Raw genomic sequence first — 19,418 nt, 5'->3', positions numbered from 1 at the left:
AAAATTAAACGAAATAAACATTTGAAATATATGAGTTTGTATGTAATGTATGAATATAATATACAAGTTTCACTTTTTAAATGGAATTACTGAAATCAATCTACTTTTTCATGATATTCTAATTTTATGACCAGCACCTGTATATTCTGAATAGCCTGGGTGGAACATCAGATACGGTGGGAGCACCAGAACTTTTTTGGTAAAAAATAAAAAACGCCCATAGACAAACATTCAGTTTTTTATTTTACTACTCATCAAATGACGTGCTTTGGAAATAAAAAGGAAGAAAATCATGATTTTTATGATCTGTTAAGTTGTCAAATAAAGGATTTTGTTGCAGCTGAAGATTTACCCAGTAAGAAACTAAAACCATCCTGCCTCATGATTCATCCTTTTAAAAAAAAATAAATTTTAGACTGTTAAATAAATAATAATCTATTTGTTTTGGGTTCTGCCTCCATCAGTGACAAAAGAGAAACGGATGAAAGAGGATGGACATTCTGAGACTTCCTGTGACAAACAGAAGGTACGGAGTTTCCAGGCTGCATGAGAATCAGAAAATAAAAGATGAAAATGTCCAAACTCAGCGTTTTTGACTCGTTTTCCAAACTGTGTTTTAGGCAGGTGACGGTGAAGACAAGAAAAGAGAGAAACAAGCTAAAATAAGACAAATGGAAACACTGGCAAAAGAACTGGAGGACTTATTAAAACAGGATGGTAACACGTTTTATTTTTTTAAATTAGTATTTGTTTCCTATTTTCCTCCACACCTCACGCTTGAAATATTTCACCGGTGTTCTGTCTCTTTGCAGGAATGGGGTTTATGTCTCCAGTGATTGGGTTTTACTGCCAGAAGTGTGAGGAGTTCATCGGAGATTTCAATTCTGCCGAGAAACATGCCGAGATGCACCGCCATAGCGCCTCCAAAAGTGTGAGTGGCTTCTGTCTGACCAGGGTGGGCGTGGGCAGCTTGTCGAGGGCGCAGGGGAACGTCTCGGGGATGTAGAAAGCAGCGAAGCAACATGGAGGTTTTCCAAGGATAATTACAGTGGCTTGATGTGCAAAAGGTGGCTCTACAAAGTATTGACTTAGGAGGGGTGAATACATACGCATTCACTGTTTCTCATCTTATATTGGTTAAAATGAATAGTTTTTTCCCCCATTTAACTTCAGTAAGTTGGGGTATTTTGTGTAGGTCCATTACTTATAATCAAATAAAAAAATCTGTTTAAATTCCAGGCTGTAAGGCAACAAAATAGAAAGAATACCAAGGCGGGTAAATGCTTTTTCAGCCTACTGCAGATTAAACGTTGGTATTTTAAGCTCTAAAAAATAATCCAATTTGACTGGAATCAAGTTTTCAGTTAAGAAATTCATAGTTTTTGGTGCATAAAACTAAAACCACTCATAAAAGTGTAAAAACACAGTATAATGTACTGTTACTAAAAGTCATGCCGCATTATTTCTTACTAAACCACACATTTTCACACATCTGTTTTTTGTGTGGAGGTTTTTAAAGCTGCAGGAGAATTGTGTCGAAGTAATAATAATAATAATGGTGGTTCAGTGCTTATCCATTGGCCCCCCTAATAAGGTTTTTGTTTATTTTTTGTAGGTGGAACATAATTCATTGTAGTTGAACTTACTGTAGAATTGATGCTTTATTAGTTTCAGTCTGTAACATGTTTTTTTTCCTCATTTGTTTTTAGCAGAAAGAGATGTTGGACAAGCATTCAAAAGACAGCAAAGGACACTCGCTCCACAGCAGCACCAGCAGCCAGCACTCCCACTCCTCTGAGAGGAGAGATCACGGTGGCTACAGTCACCAGAAGGTTTCGGGAGGTTACAGAGACCTCGAGCAGAGCAGGAGGGACGAGAAAGATCCGAAGGAACAGAACAGCCTCAAAGACAGCAGGGCCGGGCCGCAGAGCATCAGCTTGAAAGACGAAATGAAAAAGGAGAGGATGCTGATCACCGTGAACCGCCGGCTGACGCCTCCACCTCAAGCCAACAGAACCAAGGAGGAGAACCAGGAGCCGCCGGTCACGGGGCGCGGAAAAGCCCAAACTGAAGACGCGGACAGCAGGGACAAGTCCTCCAGAAACGGCAGACATAAACACAGGAGCGATAAAACTGACAGCAGCGACAGCAGCACTGACGACAAATCGCCTGATCTAAAACATCCAAAAAAGAAAAAGAAGAAGAAGGATAAAAAGAAGAAGAAAGAAAAGAACAAATCTTAAGTTTTGTAATGTATTTGTCTGTACATATCCCTGGAATAGTGTTTGCATATTTTTGTCACCTAGGATTTAGAAACTTTTAGGCCCTAGTTTTATTGTTTCACTGTTGTTTCCTGTTTCCAGTCATTGGGTTTCTGAAGCTGTTATAAGTTACAACAAAAGACCCCAAAACAGCTGTTCAAAATATTACATTTACTCTGACATGTTGGAAGCTTGTTTTCTGTCAAGAAGAGTTAAAAGAGGTTTATTTCTGCTGAATGCATTTAATGCAGAACAGGGTGGTAAAAGAGAGAACCAAGAATTGAGCGTTTGTAAGGTTGGATGGTCTTTGCACCTAAATGCATCACAGGCTGGTTTCACACCATCAACAAAAGTCATTTAATTGTCGTTGTCAGGCTTTTGGTAAGTAGGCCTGCATGAGCATTCTGCCAAAATGTCATTTTCCTCATCAGAAAATCTCACTCATGTTGATATCTGGCATGTTTCAAATATGCCCTGACTTCTCTTTTCACCTTTCTAATTCTGTAAATGTTTGAGCAAAAACAGATTTTTCTCTCTGTCAAGTTGATGCTCACTGCTAACATTTTTCTATATGCATATTTTTTTTTACAGGACCAACAGCGCAGTCGTCTTTAATGTAAAATGTGTATTTGAATTTCTTTCTCGTGGTTTGGATTTGAATCTAAAATCCAGCCAGACTTTTTGGTAACCGTGTAAATACAAGGACCGTACAGAAATGTACACAAAAGTTGAAAAAGCTAGTTGTTCTTGTTGAAGTGAACTTATGAGTCGGCGTGATTGTGTTCAACCAGGTACTTGACGTAACAGGGGCAGCTGCAAATCTAAACTAACATTAACAGGCTGTGTCCTTTTTAGGACGAGTTCACACTGTGCAGTTTTTGACCATCGTAGGCAAAATCTTCCATCATGGATGGTTTGTGGTTGTGTAATGTGGCAGGCTTACTAAAAGCAGATTAAGTGCTCTCACAACCACAAGACGACTTACGGTAATGCCAAAAATCGTGCTGTGTGACCTCTGTCTTTTTTTTTTCCCAGTCATGATTGCATCCTCAGCTGTTTCGTCATTCTCTCAATATCTGAACCATTAACATACAGTATATTAGAACTAGACACGGGGCCCGAAGCCAGAAGTTAAAGCTACAAAGGATGGTGGTTACAATTTTAAAATTTAAGTCCTGCTCCTTCATGTAAATGAATGGGACATTTTCAGACAATTCTTTTCAGGTGGTGTTTTTACATTGATTCATGTAGATCAGGGGTGTCAAACTCCAGGCCTCGAGGGCCGCTGTCCTGGGAGTTTTTAGTTTTTCTGCTCCAACACAGCTGATTCAAATGGTTTGATTAGCTCTTCACCAAATTATCAAGTTCTCAAGGAGCATGGCAACAAGTCATCCATTTAAAGCAGGTGTTTTAAAGCATAAACACATCTAATGCATGCAGGAGATCGGCCCCCGAGGGATCGGAGTTTGACACCTGTGATGTAGATCCTACCTTGCTGCTGTAATATCAAATGTGCTTTTTTTGCAATATGTTTAGTTTCAATTAGTTATTTGAGCCTTAAAAGTGTCATGTTACACTGTGATTGACAATATGACGGGTGTGTAGGCAGGATGTAAGTATTGATGATATAGGGGTTTGTGCACTGGAGCACAGCCACATTGGAATAAAAAAGGGCCTTACCCAAAGTGTTGCCGCAAAGTTGTAAACATAACATCGTCTGAAATGTCTTGGCACGCTGAAACATTACCACTGCACATCAGTGAGGACAACGGGCCTATCCTTAACTCTGACTGAAACACCTGAAGTCAACAGGCCAAAAGTTATTTGTTTGCATAGGTTTTCCCAAAGCTTCTGGGGAAACTAGAAAATTGATAATCATGAAACAAAACTTAATATCTCTTTGTAGTACTGATTAAGGGTATTAGAATTGAGGTCAGAGAAAACTGAAGGTTTGACAATGATTCAAACAGAGCTGAGCTCTCACCATATTATAACCAAACGTTACAGTATGAGGATCTTCTAGTTAGCATGTTGTACATTTTTAGAACTACACGCTCATTGTAAGAGTTGACGGTTACATTTTGCTAATATTTTCTGCACTTTTAGGCAGAAGTCTGCTGATGACTCAGTCCTCCATACAGTGAGCTGGAAAAAAAAGCCTTTTCCGCCAAAAAGGTAAGCGTTCTTACTGTGTAAAAATCTCTGCTTTGTTGTTAAAAAACAAAACAAAACAATATGAAGGAAAATGCAGCTGCTTCAAAGCTCAAGGGAAAACCTCAAAGACCAAATAGGCCACCAAGTGTTTGTCTCATGTCTTTGTCCACTTCAGTGAGGACATATTGGTGGTCCATGAAACTTAAAGTGGAAGTGACCTTAGTAAATGCCCAAGTGCTAGACTGATTTAATACTTTGTAAACAAAACAAAAAAGCTATTTTTGAATTACAAGTCAGAAAAGTCAGATGACCCTGACATCAAAACTTTATACAGAAAGTCACAATTTTAGCCCCCGCTGTGAGTCAAAGTGCTAGGTTTTTCTCATGTAATTAATAAATTTAGCTTTTGTTTAACCAGTAACACTTTTCCTTGGTCATGTTGCAGAGGCAGCAGGTCCACGTGGGAAAGCCACACCTCCCTCTCCCCAGCGACACTCTCCAGCTCCATCTGGAGGATCCCAAGGCTTTCCCAGGCCAGAGAGGAGACGTAATCCCTCAAGAAAAGGTTCTGATTCTGCCCCGGGGTCTCTCTCAGTGGAGGCATCCTGATCAGATGCCTGAACCACCTCAGCTGACTCCTTTCGATAAGGAGGAGCAGCGGCTCTACTCCGAGCTCCTCTCAGAAGAAGGAGCTCCTCACCTCATCTAGAGTCCAGCTACCCTACACATTAAACTCATTTCAGCTGCTTGGATCCAGAATCCTTCGGTTATGATCCACACCTCATGACCACAGGTGAGGGTCGGAATAGAGACCACTAAATCAAGAACTTTGCCTTTCTGTTCAGCTCCTTCCTCACCACAACAAACCAGAACAGCACCCTCGTCACTGCCGACGATGTGTTCTGTCCAAGACGGGCAGCAGCTCCACACAAAACTGAAATACAACCCTGACATTTACAGACAAACATTTAGAAAAAGCTGTCAGAACAATGAACAATAAAAACTAAAAGGAGTCAGATCAGTACATTTGTGTAGCTGTATGTGTGTACACAAGAGCTTCATCTTTGTCCTGTTTCTTTGTGTTGACGATCACCGGGGTCCTTTTTTTTACAGTGCAGACCAACTGTTGAATGATTTAAAGCTGCTAAGTAATGGAAAACTATATATGTTTGAACAACTGTTATAATAAAACAATTTGAAGGGAAAAAAAAGTCTGTCCTTGTTGCTTGATTGTTTTGTTTTGTTCAATAACACCCTGATAGAATCTGTTACGTTCTTATGTCATTTTTGCTGGGGGTGATGTTCTTCGTGTCATTTGGCGAGCTCAATACAGCAGGTCCAGATTCAGAATCAATCATCAGTTCAATTTTAACACAACATCATCAGATCCAGGTTATTAGACAATGTCAATTAGTGAAAAGGTGTTCGAAGGAAACTAGCAGATTGCACTGAACCTTCACTTTGGCCCAATCTCCTTTCTTCAGATGGCGAGCGACAGTGGAAAGGAACAACTCTTTTTTGTCTTTTTTTTAACACAGGCTCAGGATGGGCAGCCACATGCCTCAAGCAGTTGCAGGTGAAGAATCCAGGACAGAGAAATAGAATCAACTGTCCAGGAGCAGTTTCTATAGGAAGAAAAACAATAAACACAAAGACATCCATGAACCTGCTCTGTGGTCGTCCTTTTTTCCTCCTCCCTGCCAGCTCTTTGTTCAACATCCTTCATCCAAAATATCTACTGTCCTCTTAATATGTCTGTCCCACAGATATACTCATTTCTAACCCTGTCCATTTTAGACACTCACTAAAAATCCCAACATCTTCAGCTCTGCCGTCTGTTTCTTTCTTATTCGAATCCCAGCAGGTCTCACCACCATCCCGTGAACCTCCCTTTAGTTTCACTCCTACATCTCTTTCTCTTCTCTCCAGAGCAGACCTCCACCTCTCCAGACTCTCTTCCACCTGCTCCCTGATCTCACGACAAACCACAACGTTGTCTGCAAAGATCATAGATTGTGGAGTTCTTGAAAGAATTGATGATGATGGTTCCAGTCCAGAGCACCAAGCAGGGATGCTGTGGCCTGGCATACATGACAACATCACATTCTTCAGTAGGCGTTCAAAGGAGTCAAACAGAAGGTGCACCAAGCTGTTTTATTCATGGCTGCCCAGTAGATGGAGGCAAATCATCAGGCTTTTCTCATACAGGAAACTCTTCATACTGCAGACTGTGTGGATATTGAGTCTGCCAACATGTTTCTCATCCTCCATCCTAAAATCACAAAGACCTTCCACGACAGCAGGGTTAGGAGCTTAGACAGCTGCTTTAATGGGTGAAAAGTGAATCCTGAGTAAATAACAAATAAATCTATACAGTTAAAGCAAATTAGATTTTTTTAAAAATATGCATACAGAACAACAATGAACAGTAAACCTGCTGAAGCAACGTTGTTACTGAGATTAACATTGAGTTTAAAAAGTGCATTTTCCAAGAATCCTCCTCCAACTCTGCGGCTCTTATCTTGTCACATATGTTTGTTTCCAACCTTCACACCGTTTTGTTTAGGATTCCGTTTCAAAAAACTCCCAATAAAACAAGACGGTACAAGTTTTCGTTGTGCAATCTGGTGTGCCAAGATGAAAAAACGTGTGGGTGGTGATGAAAAGTGACAAGTTTCAGGTATTTATTTTTTCTTGTTTCAGCCAAAGCAGAAGTAAACGTGTAGCTCCTTCACACCAAAACACACAGGTTAAAAACAAGTTTGCAGGATGCATTTGCAAAAGGATGGACTAAAAAATGAGGATATTCATTCTCTTTTTACCTGCATTAATCTGCTTTGCTAGCAGACCCCTTCCAGCCAACATCCATTATGTCGATGCTCAGCGTCTTCAGAAAGTATTCAAACCCTTGTGACTTTTTACTATTTTGTCACGTTGCAGCCTGATGATACAATTGTTAACTTTTTTTCTCTCCTTGTTCTATAGTATAACCACGTAATGACAAAGTGAAAACAAAGTTTTATACAATTTTGTATAAAATTCACAGAAATATCACATTTTTAAAAATATTCAGACACTTTACTTAGTGCTGAGTTGAAGCTCCTTTGGCAGCAGTTTGATGGTTTCATGCAACAAACTGTGGTGGCCATCTAATCTAGATTAGAGGATTTTCTGCCATTTGTTTTTATAATTCCTCTCAAACTCAATCCAGTTGGGTGAGGACCATTGGTGGAGCCATTTTCAGGTCTCTCCAGAGATGTTTAATTGGGTTCAGTTCAGGTCTCTGGCTGTTCCGCTCTAGGACATTCTTGTAATTGTCTCTAATTCACTTCTGTGTTGTCTTCTCTGTGTGATCTGGGTTGTTGTTATGGTAGAAGGTGAACCTTCAGCCCAGTCCGAGGTCCTGAGCTCAGAGGAACAGGTTTTCATTGAGGATATCTTTGTAATTTGCTCCATTTGGGCACATAATGAGTGGTGCCCTGTTTCTTCGAGAGAGAACATTTAGACTTGAGGCCAAACAGTTCAATCTTGATTTCATCAGCCCAGAGAATCTGGTTCCTCTCAGTCTGAGAGTCCTTCAAGCAGCTTTCAGGTGTTTTACTCTGAGCAGAAGCTTCTGATGAGTCACTCTAAGCCCAGAAAGGTGGAGGCCTGCAGCTCTGGTTGTCCTTCTGGACACACCCTGTCCACCCTCCACACAGGATCCCTGAATCTCAGTCAGAGTGACCATCAGGTTCCTGGTTTCCTCTCTCACTAAGGCTCAGTGAGGCAAAAACCACTTAGAAAAGTTCTAGTCGTACCAAACTTTTCATGGATTCCATGGGTTCTTAAAATCCTTTAGTGCAACAGAAGTTCTTTTTTAATCCGTCCTTAGATCTGTGTCTTACAACATTCCTGTCTCTGAGCTCTGCAGGCAGCTAATTGGACCTCACGGTTTGATTTTTGCTCTGATTGTCAGCTGGAGGCATTCTATAGAGAAGTGTGTGACTTACCAAATCATGTCCAATTAGTTTAATTCACCACAACAGGAATCAAGTCAAGGTGTAGAAACATCTCAGTAGAGATCAAGAGAAATGAAAGGAACCTGGGCTAAACGCAGAAGTTTACAGAAGGTCTAAATACTCTTGGAAATGTGATATTACAGTTTTTTTTCCTTTAAATTATTTAGCAAAATTGTATAAAAGTCTGTTTTCACTTTGCGATTACGGGGTACTGAGTGTGGATTGTTGAAGAAAAAAAGAAAAAAATTTAAATGAATGTCGCATGACGCTGCAACATAATATTCCAAAAAGTGACGGGGGTCTGAATACGTTTTTATTCCACTGTATAACAAATATTAGTATGAAACAGTTTTTGCATAGGGCACTTAATATAATCCAGATAATACAGCGTTGTATCTGTTTCATAGACACTGCATGACTGAAACATGATGGCACAAGTTAAACTGGAATCAACGACATAATGACATAAGGTGTGTTTATGTCGAACAGGTTCAGATTGGTTAAGAAAGAAAAACATAAAAAAAACAAAAAAATACACTGTGTCAGCAGTGATGTAAAATCCCCAGCTGGAACACTTTCTGCACCCCTCTTCATTTCACTTCAGGTGATTTTATTTTTTGACAGAGGACAATCCTTTTACTTGATTTTTAACAGCAATAACAGAAGCTTCTGCTGCAATCTCTGCTGCAGAGAGGATTTCCGGAGAAATGGGGACCATTTGGTTCTTAGTTTGGAGCGTTTTGATCATCATTGTTCAGGTAAGACTGCAGGTTAGACTTTCTACTGTCGGCTGTTCTGCAAACGGCTTCTAGTGTTTTCCTCTGTGTAGTTAAAACCACAAATACAAAAACGTTTTCTCTTATTAGATTTATTAAAAGTGTCAATGCACACACACACACACGCCTTAAAGCATCCTTATTATTATTTGACCGTTATTCCTTCACAATGTCTCTATTTACTAGCCTACTCCTCCTGCAGCTTTAAAGAGACCTGAATAAAAAATACATCAAAACATGGTTAAAAATAGCGCACTATGAATTTTGGTAGCAGTACAACGGTGGGATTTGTTTGGAGCCTTACAGCTCAGACTTCACAGTAGAAAAGTCTTTCAAAGTTTAAACGGGTCACAGAAAGTTAGACTTCACATGACTGAACTGGAATTTTGATATCCTTAAAGGTTTTTACATAGTCAGTTTTACAGAATGTTTAGCTTTCGTGTCGTCTAAATCTTTCAAAATGTCTGCAAACCATCTCCTTTTTCTGCCACAAGTTTTGCACTTTGACACAGTTTATACAACAAAATGTGGCTATTTTTGCCCTCTTTCGTCCAATGTGTCCCTCACTGCTAAAGGACTTCTGGTTTTCTCTCATAGCCCCTCAGAGTGGACAGTTTGCAAACCTAAACTCCCATTGACTTCCACTGTATCTGAGTTCAGAATATTTCTCTTCAAGACTGGAAGTGAAGGAGCTTTAAAACTTGTAACATCTCCTATATAAAACACCAAAGACACATAGAAATTGCCGTGTGTCGCAACAAGATGCTTTTGACACTTACGGGTCATGATTTTTAAATTTTTCATACAACTTCTTTTTCTTTGTTGGAGACGTTTTTTTCTGCTGTATGTTTCTGTCTGCCTGTCTTTTTAAGAGTGTTGTCAAAGAGTGACAGACACAGGTTTGTGGTCACCACGGTGACCCAAATGAACCAGTAAGAATTTTCTTTACCAAACTTCAAGAAAAACTCGACATGTTCTATACAAACACTTCAGCAGCTTTAGTTGATTCATTAATAACAGATCCAAAGTCCTTTTTTCAGAAATACCAAAGTCTTTCTGGTTCCAGATCAACTAGAACCCCTAAACCTGTAGGGCTAAACTGATGTCAGCACTGTTGTTTTCCTTCAGTTATGGAAAAAAAAAGCTTTTGGACATTCATTCGCACACATTTAATCCTTCCAAATAAAGTGATAAACACAATATAACAATTTACTCAAGCTTTTTTGTATTCCTGTATATAAAGGTCCAGAAAAACTCAGCAGTTAAATAAAAAAAAACATCTTGAGCTGTAATTTCCCTGCCAGAATCACATTATAGTTTCTAATTTTAAAGGAATTGTTTATATTTTTAAGTTCCTCGTGAGATGCCAACCCCTTGTGAAGTTTACACTATAATCAGTTGTTTCTTTGCAAGGCTTCAGGTTTAATGACTGCCGATGAGCCACCATGCACTCCTGGATTTGAGTCAAAGATATTTACTTTCAAAGTGACCAGAGAGCAACTGAGGCGAGGCGCGAGAATAGGAGAAGGTAAGAATGATTCAGAAAACAGCAGGGATGTGGATTTTTAAAGAATTCTGATTGATTTTTTTAAAAACATTTCAAATATTTTTGTTTTAATGCACTAAAAGGTTGGTCATTTGTCTTTTAAATGTCCTACTTTCATAACGGACTGCTGCTATTTTTTCCCCCTTCTCAACCCAGTAAACTTCAGCGACTGCACAGACCACACCAGGTTTCTGTTCGCCAGTGATGATGACCATTTCATGGTTCAGACTGACGGCGCGTTAGTGGTGAGCTGAGTTTCACAGATCAGAAGTTCACCTGAAATAAAGAACAACGAGGGATACATTCAGAAATGTCTACTTCATCCATATCTGCACTTTGGTCTCGTCTGTCCGAAGGAAATTGTTGTTCAGATGAAGCTTTGCAGACCTAAGCTGTGCTGCCATATCTGCCCACTGGTTAATCAGATATTTTGCTAACACTACAGACAAACAAAGACACGGGCAAAAACATACCTGCCCGCTGCTCAAGGTGAAAGGATGAAAGCAAGACTTCTGAAAAATAAGTTATTTACACCCGTCACTTGCCAAAATCAAAAAGTCACACGTGAAGAACTGATTTAACTTTTGGAGTCAACCCAATTCAAGATGGCTGCCACAGCTAATCGACCTTAGAAAAAAAACATTACTGTAACTCAGCCAATTTTACAAATATTGAGCTACAACTTGATGTGGTAGTAGCTGAGAGTCACCCACAACTTGTACTCTAAGAGTTAACAGGTTACGCAAGATTTTGCAACACTGCATGCACTCACAGAGGACGTTGTTAAAACTCCGCAGCTCTCATTCCTCAACATCCAGTAAAATGATCTGAGTTTAAAACTCTGGCATGAAAGGAAGGAATGCTAGAGCTTTAATTTTATTTTCATTTCCCCAAATGAAAGAGTGACCAAGTGTGGCCTTACAGGAGAGCAGCAGAAAATATACGAACATTTCTCATCAAGTCTATACAAAATACCAACAGATTTAGATAACTGCTTATTGATGTCAACTGTATGCGGTTTCCGAAAGATTTGATGATTATTCACATTGAGGGAAAAAAAAAGGTTCATAAACTTTCAGTTTTGACACCATTGAACCTCACTGTTATGTCAAATTTCGTCCCTTACACCAAACAAAAATGGAGTCTCATTGCCATTAATAGACAACATCAAACCTTTTTCTACAGTTTTTACTGTTGTAGAAAAATAAGACCCCCTGATAAGAAACTAACAGGCTCTCTGAGGTGTCCTCATTGGGTGGGACAGAATTGTCCTCTATAGTACACATCTGTTCACAGTTCAGAGTTAATTCATGCTGCTCTCTAAATGATACAGCCTTCCAGTTATGATGAGACTGGTGGCGTTGTTTTGTCTTACTGATAAGCTTTAATCAAATGACAGATTCTACAGCTTGGATCTGTCCCATCCCTGGGATGTTCTGCTTGATATTTCTCTTGTAATAAATTAGTAAAAAGCCACAAGCCAGGTCTTCCTGTCTCCCTTATATTTTTGCCACAGCATTTGCTACTTTTTTATATCTACATCTGAGCTAAATAAGCTAAATTGACTGTTAAACATTACAGGTTTAACATAGAAGTTGCATTAATAGTTATTGATCATTAAAACTGGTATAAGTCACTGTCAGAGCACTTCAGTTTGAATAAGATATGGATTATTTAAATCCAGACCTGCTACTCATTCTTTTCCTCCTGCAGGTGAGGAGACCGGTCGTTCTTCACGAGGGACGCCGGGACTTCTTCATCCACTCGTGGGACTCACAAGGCCAGGAAATCACTGTTCCTGTCACCTTGTTGCTCTGTGGGAACCATCATGGAAACCACAACCCCCAGAAGCAAGCAAACAAAAAAGGCTTTGAAAATAACACAGAGGCAAGTTTAAATATTACCAAAAGGGGAATTTGTTATAAGTCTTATTTAATGTTTTAAACCGATACACTTTCAGACTGCTCGTAACCAACAAAATTCATTCATTCATTTATAATTTATAACCAGCCACTGAATCATCTGCCAACCGTCTGACTTGTAAAAGAAATACATTTATAAATAGTGCCCCATATTTATAGTCATACAAGTCCTCTCGGGGTGTGCCAATCAGAAGAGAGAAAACAGATTATGGCTATACTTTTTTTTCTTTTTGCAGCTTTCCCATCAGAACAAACATAATCCTCAGCAAAAACCCAGCCTGTTTTGATGAGCTGTACACAATCAAAACAAAACGAGACACAGATTACATCTGTCACTAGCATCATGTTATTCACGTTTAAGGGTGTGGACCATTAAAGATCTTTTTGTTTGCAGCTTTTACTGTAAAACAGCTTTGCGTGTGAAGACCTGTTGACTCTGTGTCTATCTATAAACACCAACATTTACAGCCTTTGTTCTGAGAACATTTCTGTTGTAGTGACGGCCGAGTCTAATGGGTCTGAGCCAGCGCACGGAAAAAAGGCTGCATGGCAGTACAGTTGGAAAAAGACTGGAAAAGTATGACTTGTTTGAAAAGGTTGTGAGGAGAAAACAGCTTTTCTCTAAAAAGGTTATGAATGAACCACAAGACTCCTGTTCTTTGGAAGTAGAGGTTTTTACCAAACAGAGCATATCAGCACAAAAACACCTGATACCAACTGTCAGCACGGTGGTGGAGGGCTGATGGTTTGGGCTCCTTGCAGTCACTGAGTTGACCATGAGCTCCTCTGGAGACCAAAGGATTCTGGAGTCAAATGTGAGGCCATCTGTCAGACAGCTGAAGCTTGGACCAAACTGTGTCATGCTGAAAAAAGGACAATGATCCCAAACACAGCAGCTGATCTACAACAGAACGGCTGAAAAAGAAAAGAATCAGTCCAGCCAAAGTCCAGACCTCAACTTGATTGAAATGCAGTGGTGGGACCTAAAGAGAGCACAAATGCCTGAACCTCAATGAACTGAAGTGATGTTGTAAAAGAAGAGTGGGCCAAAACGGTGAAGGTGAGGTGCTGGCAACCTCAACCACTGATGTTGTTGGATGAAGGAAGGAATACTTCGAGGACCTTCTCAATCCCACCAGTACTTCTTCCATGGAGGAAGCTGAGCAAAAACAGCGCAAGACAAAACAGCAGGGAACCAAGAACAATGATCCAGCGGAGTGTGGAGGAGTTGACCGGGTTTTTAAACACAGGAGGTAATTGGAAAGTGGGCACAGGTGAAGCAATTAGTAAGACTTGAGGCAGGTGTAAATGGGCGTGGCAGAACAGCAAAAGAGTGACTAACCCTAACCCTAACCCTAAACAAAACCTCAAACAGAAAACAAGATGAAAATAAAACAAAAACCATAAACTGAAACACAGAAAACCCAAATCCCTACAGATGGTCAAACTTCATATTCAGGAAGAATCTTATCACGTCCTAGCTGTGGAACACTGGACCAGCTCTTTACCCTCGCTAGGATCCTTGAGGGAGCATGGGAGTTTGCCCAACCAGTCTTCGTGTGTTTTGTGGACTTGAAAAAGGCATTTGACTGTCTTCCTCAGGGTACCCTGTGAGTGTAGCCAGACAGAAAACCACTGCAGAGAGTTACTGCTGCTCAAGGAGGTTCTACTATCTGCCAGATCATGGGCTGGATATTTTGGACATTTTTGTCTAATAAATAATGACACGGTGGAATCTGTTGTGTGTTTTTGTTGGGTGAACGTCTTTATTCCCTTTACTGTAAATTGGCAAAAATATTAAATGTGAAAACTATGAAAGGTTTAATTAAAAAGTACATTTATGCTGGTAAATATTTAGTCACTGTTTGTGGGACATTCTGCCTTGAACTTACGACTGATGAGTCCAAACCATTACCTCATATTTCCCTGTTGCATTACTTGGCTCTCCCGAGCTCCTCAGCTCGTTTGCTATGAACGGCAGCTTTTATTACAGTTTGGACCGTCTGTTTACTTCTATCAGTAGGCTGAGCTGTAATTACAGGAGAAACCCAGGAACGTCAGTGGCAAATTTGAAAAACTAAACTGATGCTGATTCAAACTTGATGATTAGCGCAGTCTCTAATTTCAAACTCGTTTTCCAGTTCAGTCTTTTCCTGACCAAATAGTCATGGGATTTTCTTTTTGACTAAAATGTATTCGCAGGTGCCCAGCCGGCCTTTCCGCAAATCTGGTGAAGGGCCAAGAAGGCGAAAGAGAAGCTGGCTTATTCCTTCGCTCAATATTGCTGAGAACCACCGAGGACCCTTTCCCTTATTGCTGGTCCAGGTAAGATGAAGTAAATGGAAGGGCTGTTGTACCACATGCACTTTATACTGTAAGACACAAATTAGAAGGCAGATCTGCAGTGATCTGTTTAATGTGGTCGTACTGAAACATCGGAACTATTGTTGTCAAAGGGGTTTAACAAACCTGGTGTGTTTTGTCCAGATCCGCTCCACTGAGGATAAAGTAAAGAAGTTCCAGTACAGCATCACAGGCCCAGGAGCTGATCAGTCTCCTGTTGGCCTGTTCACCATGGACACGGATTCTGGTAAGCTGTACATCACTGCGTCAGTCGACAGGGAGTCACAAGACAAGTACATGGTAAGCATGTAATTCTAGGTTATCTCTGTGGAAGCTCGAGACAGTGTGCTGCTGTAATAATAAGATGGTATTCACATATCAGTTTTCATGATAGACGACTCTAAAGTAAATATGTCAGGTTCCTTCACTGCCACCCAAGCAATAATGTGTTTTGCCCATATCTATGTTCATTTTCCTGATATGTTAATATTCTCATGAACCACCTGTCAAAATAGAAATTCTCTTTTCTTTGGTGACATTCATAGTTTTGCCAAAGTAGCATGAAACAGAGAAAAGATTAAATCGAAGACTTCAACCATCAAAATACCTCTAAGTTCAGAGTATCTAACTCCGGTAAAAGAATCATTTTTATGCAGGTTGTCTGAAATGCTGGGGAGGAAGAAACACATTAATTCAAACACAGAATGACATAGCCTATAAACAATTCGACCATGAAGTGAAATCAGGAAAGGATATAAAACACGATTAAAAAGTAAACTTTTAGCTCATCAATGACTTATTAGTACTTTGAGGTTTTTAACAAAAAGTCTAGAAAACTTATGTATTATTTCAAGTTTGTTTTTGTCTCTTGACCTCTGGCTGAGCAACAAGACTGTAGATTTCCACAATATGCTTTTTGTCCCAGCAAGATAATAACAAAAACATTTTTACTCCACACTCTCCTTGGTTGTCTTGGAGATTTGGGCTCTGATTTCTGATTGGCTGGCCTCGACCCTCCAGGATGTCTGGCCTCATTTGCCACATGTTCAGAGCCTCTGCTCATAAGATAAGGAAAAATCTCTTGCTAAAGATAAGAAACCAATAGATTTGAATGAAATAAGAAGACAGGATCATTACACATGTACGTCTAATTGATGGTTTTCTTTGTGTTTAACTGACGTGTAAAGCACTTTGGTCATTGTAGTTTTTAACGTGCTACATAAATAAACATCAACACTGACAACACATACTCTGAGGGCTAACAGATCTTGTGAGACCTCACAATGTTGCATCAGCTTGGGCGTATCACTTAAAAGGTGTGACCAAAACGGACATAACTCCATTCCTTTTGGTGGTCTAAAACTCTGCCATGAAAGGCAGCGGGTAATATGCATTCCTAGCCTAATCAGAAATGTTTATTAGGCTATGTTTATGTTTTTATGTTGCATCAGGCTGCAACATAAAAATGCAAAAAGCAAAAGAGGTCTGAATGCTTCCCGATACTTTCTGAATAATCACTTACAAAAACTATACATACTGTATTTAGAAATTTTAGACCATTTATTATGTTACTTACTACTATGTGTGTATTGTAAAATGGATCACAAGAATCCAGAAGCATTTTTGATACATGTATAATTATGAAACATTTCTAAAATATGGGTCCCTTTGCAGTTTCAGTTACATACTGTGGAAGAAGGTTCAATGAATGCCGGTGAGGCCATTGAAATCATCGTGAACGTAATTGACCAGAATGACAACAAACCTGTTTTTGGTAAAGACACCTACGTCGGAGAAGTATCAGAGTCCTCGACAAAAGGTACAGTAGGTTTGATTTAAAGCTGAAAGTAAGTTTACTTTACTAAGACATCATTTAATCCAGGAGCTGCTCCAATTTAATCAAAACCAAGATCTTTGATGGACCCTCTGTTGTGACCTGTTGTCTTCAAACTGCATGTGTAAAGCAAACCACAGCAGTAATTCTAATAAAACATTAACTATACCTTATTGGCATGATGACATTTTCAGATTGAAGTCTCCTTATATTGGTAATTGTGTAGAACTTTTTTGTTTTAAACGAGTGTCTTCCTCCTGTTGTACTGTACAGTTTTAGTCTGGGATTGTTTCACCCTGCTTCATTCCCCACCGCCCTTCTGATGTAGGTGGGATCGGCTTTGTTTTGTTAGAGCTGTTGTGACACAGACACAAAATCTTCCTGTGCGCGTCTTTATTGGGCAACATTACATCAGTCAAGACAATAAATTTATTCAACTGAAGAGCAGCGGCGCACAGAAGAGTAGAGAAGGGAACTGAGGGGTTTTGGCACTGAATGAGTTTGTGGTTTTTAGTGCAGAGTGGTTTGAACAGGTTTTTGGAAACAGCCACAAGTTTGGGAAAGTTCTGCACAGTCAAACCCAGTCGATCAGCCCATACATGTAGTAAAAAAACAGGCTGGTGTGTTCAGTAGTCGCAGCCAAAGTGTACAATCTGTGCATGTACAGTTTATTCTTAAAGTGTTCAGATTCCCATCACTTTTTTCAAATTTTTTTAAAGTTGCAGCCTGATGCTACAAATGCTTAACTCATTTTTCCTCATTAATCTATCCTCAGACCCTCATCATAAAGTCAAAACAGAAATATGTATGATTTTGTAAGTTTCTTCACAGGAAAACCTGAAAATATCACATTTCCATAAGTATTCAGAGCCTTTACTTAGTGCTGGGTTGGAGCACCTTTGGCAGCAGTTACAGCCTTGAGTCCTTTTGGGTTTGATGCAATAAGCTTTGCTCACCTGGATTGGAGGATTTTCTGTCATTCTTTGCAAATCCTCTTAAGCTCAGTCAGGTTGGTTGGGAACCATTAATGGAGCCAGTGAAAAGGAGATGAACAATGCCGGGTTTCTTCCAGACACAACGTTTAGAACTGAGGCCAAATAGTTCAGTTTTGTTGTCATCAGAACAGACAATCTGGTTCCTCACAGTCTGAGTTCTTCAAGCTGTTTTCAGGTGTTTTTTCACTAAGTAGTGGCTTCTGATGAGTCACTCTGCCATAAAACCCACATTTGTAGAGACCTGTTCTGGTTGTCCTTGGAGAACTTAGCCCCATCTCCACCCAGGAGCTCTGAAGCTCAGTCAGAGTGACCATCAGGTTCTTGGTGCCCTCTCTCACTACGACTCTTCTCCCTTGAAAGCTGAGTGTGGTGACCAGCTCTTGGAAGACTTCTGGTTCTGACAAACGTCCTCCATTTGAGAATCATGGAGGCCGCTGAGCTCTGGTGACCCTTCAGAGCAGCAGGAATGTTTTTGTAGTCTTCCTCTTCCTCCTAGCCTTGCTATAATCCCGTCTCTGAGCTCTGCAGGCAGCTCCTTTGACCTCATGGTTTGGCTTTGCTAGTTTTAGTTAACTTCATAAAACAGGGAAGTCTGTCTGCTACTGCTGTGGTGATGTTGTTCACACCCAGAGGTGATGATTCTTTTTAATCATTCAGCAGTCTTTTCTCAATGTGACATGATGTCAGCTCGTCTCAGCTGAGGTAGTACCAATAAAGTCACAAGTATCAGTTTTATGACACTACCTGCACTGTAAAACCAAAAACGGCAGAACTGATCTGCACTGCAGCACACCATGGAGTGGAAAACTGTAACTGAGCCTTTACACAACAAAGCTGTACAAAGTAGTTTTATCAACAGGGAAACCTTTGCTGTCTTATAACCTGCTCCAAAGCAGATTGATTTTGAGATAATGGCTCAAGACATGGGAAAGTATCAGCCTTAACCAGACAAATCATAAAGAACCCATTGTAAACAGTAAAAGAGACATTCTTTATGTCTAATTCAGTTTTTGTTCAGCCTATGTCACTTCAAGTATGACCCAATTCAGTGCAGTCAGATTCAGTAGATTGTAAAAATGCCAATTAGTAAAGTGTTGTCTCCGACTCTTTGTTTTGCCTCTCCAGGTTCTGAGGTGATTAAGATTGAGGCTACTGATCTGGACGAGCCAGGAAATTACAACTCGGACATTCGCTACAGCATCGTGAGTCAGGAACCTGAAGAGCCCAGTCCGTCCATGTTTATCATCAACCCAGAAACCGGAGTCATCAGCGTCAACGCCGACGGGTTTGACAGAAAGGTGAGACGTAAAAATATGTTTCACCTGCCCAGCCTAAATGAGAAGTAAAACACAGAGTACCATCTGATCTGTTTTTTTTTTCAGATCACACAGGTACTTTGCTGCAGAATAAAATGCATTCAGTCGTTCAGACTTTGGTCCATTTTACAATGACATAACTTGTTGAGCTCACCTGCATGTAATCATTGATGGTTGATTAGTTTTAAGAAAAAGGTCAAACCAACACTACTGTTGCTGAAAAGACTCGGTGCATTCCACACAACTTCTGAAAGGTTTTGTGTGTGTAAT

General features: G+C 40.0%; 2 protein-coding genes across 4 annotated transcripts in view; both read left to right on the top strand.

Annotated features, from left to right (window-relative positions):
- si:ch211-195b21.5 (serine/arginine repetitive matrix protein 2) overlaps positions 1-5,629 on the top strand; it is a 16,402-nt gene extending 10,773 nt beyond the window's left edge. For 2 of the 3 annotated variants that reach the window (XM_017430959.3, XM_037973468.1), the window contains 5 exons: positions 465-526; positions 621-717; positions 813-931; positions 1,710-4,436; positions 4,861-5,629. In XM_017430959.3, coding sequence (XP_017286448.1) covers positions 465-526; positions 621-717; positions 813-931; positions 1,710-2,243 — 812 coding nt within the window. In that variant the 3' untranslated portion in view covers positions 2,244-4,436; positions 4,861-5,629. The remainder of the gene's footprint in view (positions 1-464; positions 527-620; positions 718-812; positions 932-1,709; positions 4,437-4,860) is intronic. The other variant, XM_017430968.3, reaches the window with a different exon arrangement.
- A 3,313-nt stretch (positions 5,630-8,942) lies between these two features.
- LOC108244116 (cadherin-1) overlaps positions 8,943-19,418 on the top strand; it is a 30,897-nt gene continuing 20,421 nt past the window's right edge. The window contains exons 1-8 of the mRNA XM_037973496.1: positions 8,943-9,174; positions 10,606-10,720; positions 10,895-10,983; positions 12,452-12,625; positions 14,863-14,985; positions 15,148-15,303; positions 16,678-16,822; positions 18,958-19,130. Of these exons, the coding sequence (XP_037829424.1) occupies positions 9,124-9,174; positions 10,606-10,720; positions 10,895-10,983; positions 12,452-12,625; positions 14,863-14,985; positions 15,148-15,303; positions 16,678-16,822; positions 18,958-19,130 (1,026 nt within the window). The 5' untranslated portion in view covers positions 8,943-9,123. The remainder of the gene's footprint in view (positions 9,175-10,605; positions 10,721-10,894; positions 10,984-12,451; positions 12,626-14,862; positions 14,986-15,147; positions 15,304-16,677; positions 16,823-18,957; positions 19,131-19,418) is intronic.

Source organism: Kryptolebias marmoratus, linkage group LG22 (assembly GCF_001649575.2).
Source record: "Kryptolebias marmoratus isolate JLee-2015 linkage group LG22, ASM164957v2, whole genome shotgun sequence".
NCBI lineage: Eukaryota > Metazoa > Chordata > Actinopteri > Cyprinodontiformes > Rivulidae > Kryptolebias > Kryptolebias marmoratus.
Note: the sequence above shows the minus strand (reverse complement) of the source record. Positions and strands in the feature narration are given on the sequence as shown.